Source organism: Polyodon spathula, chromosome 2 (assembly GCF_017654505.1).
Source record: "Polyodon spathula isolate WHYD16114869_AA chromosome 2, ASM1765450v1, whole genome shotgun sequence".
Lineage (NCBI taxonomy): Eukaryota > Metazoa > Chordata > Actinopteri > Acipenseriformes > Polyodontidae > Polyodon > Polyodon spathula.
Genome location: NC_054535.1, coordinates 101,778,085 through 101,792,855, shown reverse-complemented (window position 1 = coordinate 101,792,855; position 14,771 = coordinate 101,778,085). Strand labels below are relative to the sequence as shown.

Below are 14,771 nucleotides of genomic sequence, written 5' to 3'. Positions count from 1 at the left end.
ACCATACAAATATATATAGAGTGGTTTCTGGCTAAGAGAACACCCCTCGGGAAGCAAGCTAAGTGTTCTTATAGCCAAAGTGTTCTCTAAAACGGAATTAGCCACCAGACACAATATAATTCAATCAATAAATAAATACATATGTATTATTTGTCATGACGCACATGCATTAACATATGAAATGAACTGAATAAGTAAAGGCAAAACAATAGGCATGTGTATGTTAATAAACTATAATAATAAAGTAACATACAAACTACTATTAATAAAACTAAAGCAAAAGAACACGGTCAAAGAGCTAAATCGCTATGGACTGTGAAATTAGAGGCAAAAATAATGGGTGTTACTTAGGGCTAACTTAATGTTAATAAGCTAACTGTCAAACTAAATTAACACAGTGCCCGTACACACGTTACAAAATGCAGCAGCAAAATGCTCATTATTTAACAGAATGGTGAAGCAACTCAACAGAATGGGAAACACCAAATTGCTCGGTAACTAGTGACTGATTCAGGTTTTTTTCAAGACTACAAAACAGTGCTGTATCCATTGTGAACGAATAGGTATCAGTGCCAAGAAGGCGTGCTTTTAAGCGAAGTTCCTGTTCCTGTAGCCGGAGCATTTACAATAGGAAAAGTCTGTTTCACCACAAGGGTGTTCCCTTAGGAGGTGTTCCTATGCGCGGAGACTACTGTATATATATATTTTTTTTTTCTTTTTTCTACATTTTCCTTTTTTGATTAAAAATAATTATTGAAAGTCTATTTTGAAAAGGCTGAGAAAGCCACATTGCTGATTTTTAATTGCATTTCCCTGACAAATATTGTACTAGGATGGATTTCGTAATTAAATGATGAATAACAATTTTCTTTTGTTTTGGTATTAATGAAGCTGGTTATAAAAAGTTTTGTGAATATCCAAATTGGACAAAAAAGTAGTTTGCTTTCCTCAAATTCAGTATGTATTACCAAGTGGTGTGCAGTTAACTCTGGTAGAAGTTAATTATTAAACCTGACAAGTAAAACAAGCCCCTATTTTGAGGCACTTAGTAGATTAGATCAACCACAACACTTAGCTTTATTAGCTGCTAAAATAGATCCCACTGTTTTGTACATTAACTGCCCTAGACATTCAGTTACTGCTCATGTAAAATCCACAACGTGAGAAAATGTTAACTATGAACAACTACTGTAGGAAAAACTTTTTTAAAATACAAAAACATACTTTCTAGTGCTTTTGAAATCTTCATTAGCGTTATTGTTGGGGATCTCTCGTGTTTCTAATTATTATTTCCATTACAATCCCCTTTAAAGGAGATACAGTGGTGTACGTATGTCGGTACAAATGTTACACTTTAAATGTGTCCATGTATCGCGCATCCAGTTGACATGAAACTTGGTTCCAACATTATTTAGTTTATTATTGAGAGGCATATTCTGGGGATGTATGGAGGTATCTGCTCAGTTGTGGTTTAAAAAAATGTGTTCTGCAATAAGTGTAGAGATGTTGAGAGAAAGCCTAACAGAATTTGGTTCAAAATCAGATGTAAACTCTAATGTCTTTTTTTTTAATTGTCAGTCTCAAATCTAAAACAAATTTACATGACTACTATCAATCCTTAAAAATCTACTATATTCAGACAATTCAGAATCGGGACACAATCATTTGTTTCAGGATTTTTATTTGAGATTTTTTTTTAACTGAAGAAAGACAAAATTCATTTGGACAGTTGACTTGGCGTCTTTGCTGAAGAAGCTAGTAACCCTCAAAGAGGAGCGGACCTAAAGTTGTATCCTATGTGGAGGTCGTTGGGTAAAAGCATTCTTGCCCCAAGTTTATGTTGAGACATGTATTCTAATAACAAGAGTTTGTCGTGTAGAGTACTGAGATACATCATTTAAATGCAGTGCCCTAGATGCCTTAGTCCATGTGTGCCACCTGAAAGACTCTCTTCATCTCTGCAAAGAAAGAATCCTCTTCACTTGGATTTCCTCAGATGTCTTCTGAGCAGCCAGCCAGTTGTATTCTGGGGAAAGAAGTCTAGTAGGTCTGTTCTGGATCAGGTATCGGTTTAGGTAGCTCTCCTCGAATAGGAATGCATGGAAGCTAATCTCCATATCCTGGATGATGAACTGGGAACAAGTCAACGCCAGCTTATAAACCTCAGGGCACGAGCCACCATAGATCTCTGAGGTGTAATAGTAATCCCCTTCGGAGCCATCAACGTAGGCTTTGGAGTCCTCAGTCCTTTCATAAGGATACGTGTCCAAGGGCTGGTTGTAGTATTCCGGGTGCAAAGTGGCCACAAGGCTTCCCAGGATTTCGGATCCCACAGGGTTTACAAACACTTGGTCCACGTCCATTGAGAATATATAATCCACCTCATCCTGGATCAGCTCTTTGATTACACTACTCAGCAGAGACATCCTCGTTTTCGACAAATAAACCCAGTCTGGCCTCTCGGCGATATAAAACGGCTTGATTTCTCGGCCAGATCCCAGAGTAATCGTAGGGATCCCTCGCAAGTTGTCAGTCAGTATGTAGTAAGTGACAAAGTGTTCTGGCAAAAAATACTCCTCGGCAGAGATGATGAACTTGTGGAGGTATTGTGCGTATGTGCCGACAACAAACACTGCTAGGCCTGTGGTGACAGCCCTGTTTGTGAACTTCTGCCTTCTGATCTGTGACTCCGGGCTGTCTCCCCACACAATGGGGGCTCCCCAGGGGGTGACATTGGGGTGGAATCCTGCCTCTTCTCCTGTAGCTTGGGCAGGGAGACGAATCGAAGGGCTTTCTGATGAGGTTTTCTGCTGCAAAAGTCCCTTCAGGAAGTCTGAAATTAGCACATCAAGAAGAGTTATTGATGAGTGTTACTTACTGTGTTGCATTTTTGCTCCTTTAAAGTTGAAGATGCAGTTGAATATTGTTGAGGCGGTCAGTATAGCGTTGTTTATTTGTGATAACTCAATCCTAGCCAGAGACAACTTACCTGACTGGAAATGTAGAACAGCCATTGTCTCAATACAGTTATCAATTGTAGATTAAAGGAGTATCAGAAACACAGTTTTTATTTCACCCCCATTCCGTGCGTGCAGATGGTAATGATATTATTTACAATTTATTGAATAGCTGGTTATAGTCACTGACAGCATGAATAAATGCTAATGATTTAATTTTACAATTTAATGAATTTTTTTAATGCATACAATTTACTTTTATCAACAATAGTAATATAGTAAATGATTTTATACTTTTAATGTAGTGAATTGAGTGTTATTGTCACTGGCAACAGGAATACATTCTAATGCCATGGGTTAATGTTTTTGCAAGGTATTGACAGAGGGAGTAAATACTAAGAAATGGTTTCAATGTATTACATTTGTAATGTATTAAGCTGAAATATTGAAATGGCTAGCAACACAAATAAATGTACTTGAAAAATTACTTTGAACTTTACAATCCTTGCAATTTAGTCACATTGAGGCCCACAGTCCTACAGTAGCCTTGCTATGTGGCCCTCTGCTCTGTAAACTTTGGGCATCCCTGACCTCGAGTGAAGACGCTCCAAACCCCCACCCCGCCCTGCCTTTGAGTCTTTGTTATGCAAACAGTACTTCATGTGGGTGAAGGCTATGTAATATCCATAGATCGGCTGTACTGAATCAATGATTTTACAGGGTATTAGACAGAAGGGTTTGAGGACAGCACCTTTAAGATCCACAGCTGCTTAAATCATTAATACACCCTTCTGTGTCTCATCCTTTTTGGAGGGTAGCAAAGGTTCCTTGGCACAGCAACCAGCTTGAAACATTGCTCCATGAAATGCCTTTGCTCAGTATGGATATTGTATCTACATTATCTGGTCTTTTGACTGGAAGGACATGCAAAAGTATGATTTAAATACTACTGCATTACATGCAAAACTTACATATCAATCCAGCGAAGACAAAGAACAGGAGGATACCTTTTCTGGTTACTCTGCCCAGTGCTATAGGATAGAGAAAGGAGTTAGTACGTAGGCATCCACAGAAGGTTCCATAAAATGATATGATTTCTTGGCACATGGGTTGAACTGAGCCTCCTTTTATTAACTGTTATTATTCGTTTGTGAGCTTTCCATGCCTTTTGAAGGGCTGTGTACAAATCTGACTCATGAGTGAAATGAGTTTGCTGTTCTCAGTAGAACCCCCACAAAGACACCACACAATTTGACACAACAGTCAGCACAATGGTCAGGCTCTGCTTGACAGAGGCCCAGGACTGAATGACAGGGGGCCTTCAGGGCAGGACTAAAATGGGACTGCAGAGCTGTGAGAGGAAGGGGGCTATTAGCCTTCGCTTTACAGAGGCCTTCAATTAACTTGTGTTGTTTTTTTTTAAATACAAAACAAATATGCTGTCCCTCACAAATTCATTAATTATTTTTTAAATTAAGGCTAACATAATTATTTGCTTCTAAGAAAGTGATTAGGCTGAAATACCTGTTCTATATTTCTGTTATTACCTTGTTTATAAAAAATTCTCGCAAAATACTGTGTTGTGGCCTGAAATCTGTTTCAGTGCCTATCTACCCGCGTCTTGCCTGTAAATCATTTGAAAAAGAGTACCTTTACAATACACTTGGCCTGGAGCCTGAAGCACTTGTCCTGATTGCTTCGCTGCTGCAGAGCCAGTGATCAGATATGTCTCTCAGTGGACTTCTTTACATTCGAAGGCCCTATTTTCTTGAAATGTTCTTGAAAGTGAAATACAGGCCTTACAAACCTAACGCTATCAGCGAAAAATGAAAAGTAACTTTTGTTTTGACAGGAGTGTGGGCAGGGATGTGCAGGGCAATTAGCCCAATTGTTTGTGTTTATCTTGGCTATATTTTTTGTTTTTCTGTTTTTCTTCATTTTTCGCTGCTTATTTTGAGCTTTTTCTTTTTTTTTTCCTAGGCGTTTGCTTTTTATATACTGTGTGAAATGATTGTTTTCGGTTACTTTCCAGAATTCTTTTTTTTTTTTTTTTTTGTGTGTTGTAACTCGACAGTACTTACACATGTACTTTATCAATGTGTTTTCAAACAGATGCACACAAGTTATACAAAGTAAATGTTATATAGAAAATTAAGCTTATAGTCCCAGGAGCAAGAAAAGACAGTGAACAAAATTTATTTCCCACCAAACACAATGTGTTCTCAGTATAGAAATTACTCATTTCCAAACATGCAATTAACATTACAGTATAAGATGTAATGTAAAAACCTTAAACCGTGAATGATCTCGCCAAAATGTTTTGTTTACTTGACTAAGTTTCTTCATTTCATTTGTTCAGCACAGAAATTGTAAAAGGTAGCTCATTAAAACTATAAGAAATGTTGACAGGAATAAAGGCTATGATTTATAATAGAGTTCAACTTTGAGTTTACAATATATACAATAATATACAATAATACAGCTTATTTGATCAGTCCTAAATATGTGCATTCAGCTAAAAGCTCAACTGAGAATTGAGTGAACCATATTTAAAATTAGACTCTAAAAAGCTGTCTGTGTTTACTGGGCCAACCAGCTGTTTATAGCGTTAGGCTGTAAATACTGTTACTGACCTGAACCAGACACAGAGGAGTCAAGAAATAGAATTGCTAACCTCAAACTGCAGTGTAAAAATAGCTTTCATTAAGTGCAGGTAACCATCCCAGCACTGGAAATTTCCCTGGATAAAATAAAGTGGACCAATTGTTTATGCTATTACACAAAGAGTTCTGAAATTCAGGTTTTATTTTTGTTTCATTGAAACATCATGAAGCTTGTCAATTGCGCTGTATTAACCAGATAAACAGACCCATAGCTGTAACTAAGGTGAATTTAAGTGCACTGTTTTGTCCTACAAAAAAAAGTGTCAGCTGTTTAATCCCACTCAAATCTTTTACTTACAAAATACCTTTTCATCCTGAATATATACAAATGATTTGGTGCCCTGAGCATGTAGAACGTCTGGGCAGGATATTTGCTCAATAACTTTGAACAGAAACGGCGAGTGCTGAGACTGGTATCAACCTTTTAACACAGGAAACAAATGTCCCAGCCCTAGATTGACAAACCGTGTTTTTCATTTTGTGCTCGGCCAGAGTATGTTCTGTAACCTGACTGTGTCCTGCAGAATAACTGGACTTTACTGTACTTTGCTGTCTTTCCACAGTTTCCGTCATTCTGAATACAATTAACAATACAAACAAACCCATAAATAAATAAACCGTCACAGCACTCCACCCTCTGCACATTTGCTACATATTTCTAAAATGGTTTAGCTGCCCTCTCTTTCAATGTGGGGTTTTCTATTCCAGACATGTTTTTAGTTAAGAAAGTTTACAGTGAAACAGTTTCTACTAATAAAGGCAGGATATCTTAGAAGATGTGACTTTGATATAAAACTTTGTGGTCAGTTTGTTTGAGGAGCCAGACATGGCAACAAACACACACAAAGAAAGTGTGCATCAGAAATTCAAAGTGTGCATCAGAAATAAAACTTTTTTTTTTTCATCTACTTCTTTGCTTGTTATTTTGGTGAATGCTGTTTTCTTCTGTGTAACAAAAGCACATGGACTGCAGTTTGGGGTTCTGTATATTTTTCAGTAAGGATATGCTGGATTTAAGAGGTGGAGATGATTAAAAGCTAGGTTGATGATTACTTTGCAGACACCCAACACTAGATTAATGTGATGATAACCCCCCCCCCCCCCCCCCCCCTTGCTGTACTGCAAACTCTGCATGCGTTTCTGTTTATTTTTATCAGGAGGTCTTTAAAGTATGAATAAGTTCACAAAATAAATCTATCATGTACTCTTTTCCTCAGTGTGCTAGTAACTGTAGAAGTACTGTATGATACTTGATAATTGCATTACGGCTTGTTAAGGAAAACACAGAAAATATGTTCTCCTCTGTTAGCTCGTATAGCCAAAGTTCAGGGGTTATTTTCAAGCCTGGCTGTTGAGATCAAGCACTTCTGCATGCTTTATTCACTAACCATTACATTAAAAAAAAGGATTAACCCAAACAGATTCGATAATAACAGCACTGCACGGTACTCGGAAGTGTCCATACTCAAGCAGCTTAACAGAGGAAGGATTTCAAGAGAGATCTCAGAAGCATTGCTGCTTGAACTAAACAGCCACAACTGCTTCCAGATGTTTCAGGGCGAAATAATATACGTATTGCAATCCAGAAAGAAGAAAACAAAAGCCTTGTGAAAAAGAAGGTGAGCCGGCACCACTAACCTGGAAGTGGATGTGAGTGAGAGAGTCTCTCCATGGTGTTAACAGTGTGGTGCTGTTGCAGGCTGCTAGTTATCTGGAGAAGCGGGTCAGTAGGATTGCTCTGCTATGCAGGCACTAGGCTTCTTTCTCCAGGGCTATGGTATGTGAAATGGAGGGATGGAGCCTCCCCGAAGAAGCCCAGATGTTTTGGCTGAGTGTTAGGTAGCACGGTAATTCATAAAACATTCTTCTCCTGTCCTCGTGTTTTCTTAAAGCTGCAGATGCAATTTCTGCTGCTTGTGTATTGGAATGTTGTTGACTGGGAAAAAAAAAAAAAAACACATGGGAAGGTATAATTAATCACAGAAAAAGATTTCCTGAATATGCAATCTACAGTACAAGGGAAACGATGCCAGATCCTAAATTCAGATATAATTTTGAAAAGCCCAGCTACTAACCAGAGTTTCATAATTTCTCTTGCCCTTTCTCATAGCGGTAATGCTGTTTTGCGTAGTTTGACTGGTTTTCTAAAATGGAGCCTAAGTTTGGCTCAAAGTTTTGCATCACCCAATAGAATTAACACATTCTGCTTCATAAAGTCAAATGAAACCTGTTGAATAATGTTACGTTAACATATTTATTTACATACCGCTTTGTAGTTTTCCATATACTTAACAAAAAACTGGTAAAAATTGTAAAAAATTGAAAAATGTGACATTTCAAAATCTAACACAAAATACTGTACTACAGGATTCTTCATGTATAGGAACACCTCCTAAGAGAACACTTCGCCTAAGGGAACACCCATGTGGTAAAACTGATTTTTCCCATTGTAAATGCTCCTGCTAAAGGAACATAAACTTTGCTTAAAAGGCAGGGTTAATATGTTTTGTAAGTTTTTTCCAACCATTACTATATTTTCACAACTAGTAAAATAGTAAAAGTAATTGCATGGTAAAAATCTAGAACACTACCAGTTGGTTTCACAGGCCCAGATTAGCACTAATACTGGGGCTGCCTAGATAACATTAGATAGTCTGTACAGTATGTTTAGCGCATTTATTCAGAAAGGAAAAACAACGACCAAGTGTTTAATTTAGGGGCTTCTAGAAAGACATAGGTTGTTTTTTGTTCATTTTAAAACAACAATTTGAAGTAATTAGCTTTGAGAATCTAGACTCTACAGACCACCTAAGTGACCCGCATTTTGGCATTAAACCCTACAGAGCTGCCACAGTCACTGTTTGGGTGATTGTAAAAACTGAAATTTGTCATTATCAGCGTATCATTGAATGTACATTCCATTCATTGATGGGTTCTTAATTCAAGTAAATTAACCATGATTCTTTTCTTTTTCTTTTATTGATTGTAAATGTGATTTTAATAATTTAGGTCAGATTAATCATTGTCCACAGTGTTCTCCAGGAAGGATGGACACCCGGAATACCACCTCACCCCACCCCACCCTGCTCAAATAATCTGGACCAGCATGCCAGTTGATGAAACTAGGGAGCTGTGATCTAAATATCTAAGTAACGTGCTGTTTGAGGTTTTGAGGCAGTTCACTGCCTTGCAGCCCTGTCTGCGTCTCATTATTGAGAAGCTGATTTTGTAAAACACAACATGACGCCTGTAGCACAGAGGTACAGTAAAAGGCCTGGCTCAGGGGATCACAGGAAGCCATGCAGGGTGTCAACATGCCAGGAACTCCTGTACTGTAGATAACAATGTCGAAGGCCATTCATTACTGAGGGGGGTGAAGAGCAGAATGGCCGATCACACTGGAGCTTAGCTAGGACAGCAGTAATAAGATGACCAGAGTTAGTCTACAGCATAGGTACAGAAAGACAGGCCCCACTTTTTACCTGGTGCACAAAGGCGGGCCAATGTCAAACTGTACTCCATTCTGTAGAACACATCACACGTTCTCGAGACCACTGTATCACACCACTTACAATATATTCTCAGGGCTCCATTTTCATAATGGCCAGGGACAGTGAACGCTTTGATAGTGAGTAAGATTGCCACTGACACTCTAAAGGTAATAGGTAAGAACGAAAAAAATCACTTTTCCCGTCAAGTTATTTGAAAGAACACCTGTTACCCGATTTACACAGGTTTAAATCTTAAACTCGCTACATGTATTTGAATTCTCTCCACTGGTCCATCGCTGAAAAGCCTGGCCCGTCTTTCTACATCTATGCAGTGAAAACGCAGAAGTGATTTATTTTAAATATGCTACAGCCTAGATTAATTCTAACTTAATCTGGACTGCAAACTTGTTTATTACTGAACCACAATTCCTGATAAAGGATTTAACTTATTCATATAGACAGCCTTATTCCTAAACCTGTATGAAACACCAGAAAAACATAAAAGTAAAACCAGGTTCTACACCTTCTGTTTAAACTGGTATGCTAATAGTGCTATAAAGTTTATAAGCATAGTGTGTGTGTGTGTGTATGTATATATGTATATGTATGTGTGTGTGTATATATATATATATATATATATATATATATATATATATATATATATATATATATATTGTACACCACCCATCTAGAAAATTAACATGCACATTTACTGCAGTTTAGTTACACAAGGGCAATGATATTAGACTGGATCTGGACTGTGGTTGGAATACTGTCATTTACAGACCAGAGAGGCTTGTTCCGCAACAAGGCTTCTCTCTCTCTGAGTTCACGACTGGAGGGCTCGGCTCTGTATCACCGAGCATCATTGCCATTTTTACACTCCGAATGTATGACCTGATTGTTCTGAAAAGGACAGAGGAAAATGTCATTGGCACCAATTGCTCTACAAATACTGTATTTGTCAGTGTTTGCATCTTTCTACTAAAAAGAGCTGTAAAATACCTTGCAATCAATGTTAATAGATATGTACACTACATGAGCCATGTTGTTGTTTAACCTAATTGCTATTACCTGTTAATACTGGCAAGCTGAGATAATCACCTTATTAGTGGCTGTGTAATTCCCGGCTGTTTACTGTTTCCTCGTTTATATTAAGTGAGATCAGTCTTCTGTGTTTGTTGTTGTGGTGCCAGGTCTGTCCTTTCCTCAGTTCTTATAACCCAACAAAGAAATATTTTTTTTTTTTTAGTCAGAAGACAATAACCATATTATTTTTCGGGGTCCATAACAGGAAATAGGAATTAATATAGGAAGACCGTCCTGCAGAGCACAGTAAATGGAGCATGATTAATAATAATAAAACACAGACCGCAGTAACTGTATTTATTACAAAAAAGGAAGCTGCTATTAATTAGTTCAAAGAGAACTGAGTCCGGTTTATACATAACGGTTTCCAAAGCATGTTCTTTCTTTTTTCTTTTTAATTTGTTCTCTGGCAGGACCCTTTGACCCAAAGTATAAAGAGAAGGTTTGGTCCCATGTTTATATTAGCCTCTGTGACAAATTAGCCATGATATATTGTTTCAGCTTTCTTTCTGTGACTCAATTGAATCGCGCTGAAGTTTGTCAAAATAACCAAGCTAACGCAAAGTTGGAAACTAAAGATTGAAATCAGACATGGTTTTCTTTAAGAGTGTTGCTTTTAGTATGGTGGTGAATTAAAACAATGAAATACAATTTTGAAAAATCGTATTTTTTTGCAGTCGTCCGATGTCGCATTAATCACTGAATTATCAGTTTATCAGGCAGACTACATTTTTTGTACTGCAACTCCAATTGAATGATTGACTAGCAATCAAGTCTCGGTACAGCTGCATAAAAGCTGCATGTTTTCACCCACTCGGGGTTGTGTGTTTGGTGAGTGGAGAACGGGATTGGAGACGGAGGTAATAACGTAAAGTAAATAAGTAAAATATCTGCTCACCGTGGTTGTCTGTGTAGTTCATTTTGTTTGTCTTTTTGTTTTGGTGATGACGAGTGCCGTGTCCTGTATTTTTGTTTGTTACAACCTTTTTATTTTCTGTTCTGTTTATTAAATGCTAAGCGAAACCATTCGCTCAGCTCCACCAAACTCCACCTCTCTCTCTCTGTTTATTTCCGGGTTTCTGTTTCTGGTCTGACGTCCCCCACTCCGACCGTCTTTGTGACAGGTCCAAGATACATACGATTAATCAAGTTTATATAATACTGAGCTATTCAAATGAGTGCTAGAGAATGCTTAGCTTTGCCTTTTTGTCTCCCTTGAAAGGATGTCCGGATGCCATGTTTTCTCATGTAGAACTGCCCTTTAGTCATATTTGTTTAACGCAGGTCTGAGTCAGGTCAAAGGTTAGGACTAGCTGGCTTCACACACCTGCCCGCCCTTTAAACACTAAAGACATTAGCAGGTCTTTCAGCATTGTCTTTTTTGTATAACAATGTATTATTTGGCAGTTGTTGGTGACGTTCATCTTTAGTAGTTTGCTGTGCAAGTTGATGAACATTATAGAAAATAATTCGCATGTAAAATGAGATAGTTAAAAAAATTGCATATTTCTAAAATGCACTGGGGCTTTTGTAATGATCTAAATGTATTAATCCAGTTCTATTCCACCCAAAAAATTGATTGATCAAAAACCTAGTCTTACAAGAGCAATGGAAGAGGATGGTGAAGAAAGTTCTAACCCTCACTGTTTTGAGTTAAATGGGAAGTCCTTCGGCACTGGGGTCCCAGTCACTCACCCAGTGAAGGGGCGAGCCTGTGAGTACAGGAGTTTGCTGGTGCGAATCCTAGTCGTGCTTAGCTGTCAGTCTTGGCTGCGGATTCACAGGAAGTGGGATTTAAATGGTCTAGGGTTATGACCTTCAGTTCACATTTCAGCAATCTCTACTGGCCAGCCTGGGACCCTGACCCCAGGGTTTATTAGCTTGGTAAAATGTCTAAGTTCGATGGCTGGAAAGATGTTCCCATGCATGCTGCCGGGAGCTCTACCTCATACATTTTAAAGGTATGCTGCATGTTTATCTCTTTATGGAAAGGAACGAAACCTGAGCTATGGAAAACTTGTGAAGTCATGGTGAGGGTGGAGGCCTCCAGGGGAGGAATGTACAGCAGCTGTCCTGCTAGCTATGACTCGGCAATTCAGAGCAGTGCAGCACCATTAAAACATGACTCTGCAGTTTCAACAACTTAAACACAGAGAGGGCTTGCGATGTGGTCTAAAGTACCAGAGCTGGGCTGGACCCTGCCTGTTCAGTTATAACCTAAATTAAGGTTTGCATAGCTACACCCCTTTTCTAAGAACTGGAAATGTTACAATAATGAAAGCACTGTGGCGCTATGTTTTTGTCTGTACTGCATTCCTCCATGTCTAATGTCAATGACAAACATTTCCCTATTGTTGTTTTGAAACAGTATTACTTAAGCTCACCATACAGTTGGTCACACTAACAATGGCTTGAACTTTACTGACATGATGCTTCATGTTTAGTGTTCCAAAGTCAGCATGCACCAAAATAATGAAGTTTAGAGCTGACCAATGCACCAGCACTACCCCTGGATGCCTGCTGGGTTTGAGTGTGATAAGAACCTTGTGTTCAGTTCCTACCACAGGACCGTTGCTCATTCCCCCACCACTCATGTGACTTTTCATTTTTTAGCTATAGACAGACCTGGAGAATTCACCAACAATCAATTAACTATAAATCAATCAAATATATTAAGGGTTTGGATTTTTTTTTTTTTTTTCTTGGTTTGTTTTTATTAGTTTTAGTACTATTATTTTTACAAAAGACTTACAATCTCTTCCAAAAGTTGAATGCAAGCCTACAAATATAATAACATGGTTCTTGCACCACCTTGTGGTTTTCAGGGCTAATACAGTAGCTCTAAAACAATGGCTTGGCTCCATCCCATAAAGGCGTTTACACATACCAATGATTAGGTATAGTTTTAAAAACATATTCCTAAATGTTATTACTATGGAAAACAATGAACACATGCGCAGTCCATGTATCAGCCAGAGTGTAAACGTTCTATAAACAACTGACTAATTAATACATGGACAGAGGCTAAATTACTTCTAATTAGGAATGGATGGCATGGGTTGAAAAAAGACCAGGTCTTTTCTGGACCTTCTCTGGACCATACTTGTCAAATGATAGTGCATACCGGTAGTAAGGTATGTAAAGAACATGGTTTGTGTGCGTGCTCAGTGCACTACTGTTTTAAATATTACCTGGATAACGTCATAAATAAAAAATAAATAAAAAAACACCAAATTAATCCTACAGTAATCCAAATCAGGGCTAATACATGCAACAAATAATAGGAAGAAATACCTAAACCTGGGTCTAAAAAGGACATAATCCAAATTTCAGTTTCAGTTCCCAAATGGGACGTTATGAATATTGTTAGTATAAAAAATGGGACCTAATTAACATTTCCATCTGCTGACAAATTTTTTTTTAAATTCTTAAACGTCAGCTTTTTCAGATTTATTGATTTAAAAAAAAAAAAAAAAAAAAAAAAAAAAACTTTTTTCAATCCTTGATGATCTGTGGGCTAAAGCTCCAGCTGTTGCGTTTTATTTTAGTATGGAATCTGTTTTCAAACACCGTGCTTTTTGTATTTGCGTTCCATTCAATTCCCCACTTGTCTGAGTCACGACAGCCTCACTGCATTCCTTCTATTAAATTCCACCGAATGAAAAGAAAACCCGCGCCGAGAGCAGGGTCCCGGTTTGACTGCTGAAAAAACACCTGGGAACGTCTGGAGCTCCAGGAGTCCTGCACATAACCTGAGCATGTAAGCTTTCTAGTAGATTGTTGCTTGGGTATTGCGCAAGGGGTTCATGCCTTGGTTGGGAATGTGCTGGATTTTTTTTTTTTTTGTAAGAAGCAATAAGAAGTGTATTTTGTTTTACATTTTTGAATTCCTTGTCGAGCAAAGAAATAAATAAAAAATATTAAGATTAGGATTTTTTGGTTCATTTGGCTAGAGTTTCAACGATTAAACTAACATAAATTAACATTTCTGTTTGATTGACCTTATCACTGGTTTACAGAAAGGGGAACTGTTCAACAGATTAGTTTAAGGAAATATTGCCATGTAAATTTCCTGATGCATGGTCCCCACATAAAGCCCCATATTTTGAGTTTCCGTCATAAAATGGCAGGCCTATGTTTAAACACTAAGGATTGTGTATCATATAGCTTAATATTTTGCTTAAATATCGTAAATATTTTAAAATTATTCCAAATATATCCAAATATAATACCTGTATAAATGCCCAGGGTGTCCTGGGCTTACTGCGCACCAGCGACCCCTGAGTTTGGCTGGGTGCTAGAGCTGCATTATCCTCTGAGGCTGCTGCTGCATGGTAGGCCTGCAGTGTGTAAAGAAGCGGTCGGCTGATGGCACACGCTTCGGTTGACAGCACCTGTTTGACTTTGCCCCTCCCAAGTCAGTGTGGGGTTGGTAGCCGTGAAAAATAATTGGTGATTCCAAACTGGGGAGAAAATGATTAAAACAATTGGCTACTACTAAAAAAAAATATTAATAAAAATTGTTATATACAATACTAGCTTCTTAGATTCAGAAACTTAATTCAGAACAC

At 38.0% G+C, this 14,771-nt stretch overlaps 1 protein-coding gene across 1 annotated transcript; it reads right to left on the bottom strand.

Annotated features, from left to right (window-relative positions):
- Window positions 1–1,676: 1,676 nt before the first annotated feature.
- LOC121328687 (globoside alpha-1,3-N-acetylgalactosaminyltransferase 1-like) lies at window positions 1,677–7,497 on the bottom strand. Its single transcript, XM_041273645.1, has 3 exons — window positions 7,259–7,497; window positions 3,929–3,988; window positions 1,677–2,833 (listed from the first exon to the last, which is right to left on the bottom strand). The coding sequence occupies exons 1-3, from the start codon at window positions 7,290–7,292 to the stop codon at window positions 1,953–1,955; spliced, it is 975 nt and encodes a 324-aa protein (XP_041129579.1). The 5' UTR covers window positions 7,293–7,497; the 3' UTR covers window positions 1,677–1,952.
- Window positions 7,498–14,771: the final 7,274 nt, after the last annotated feature.

Excerpts from the sequence above, each read along its gene's own strand:
- LOC121328687 (XM_041273645.1), bottom strand. The coding sequence starts at position 7,292 with ATGGAGAGACTCTCTCACTCACATCCACTTCCAG. Across the intron at positions 3,989-7,258 it reads TCACTCACATCCACTTCCAG|CACTGGGCAGAGTAACCAGA; the intron begins GTTAGTGGTGCC and ends TCTATCCTATAG. Across the intron at positions 2,834-3,928 it reads TGTCTTCGCTGGATTGATAT|ACTTCCTGAAGGGACTTTTG; the intron begins GTAAGTTTTGCA and ends TGCTAATTTCAG.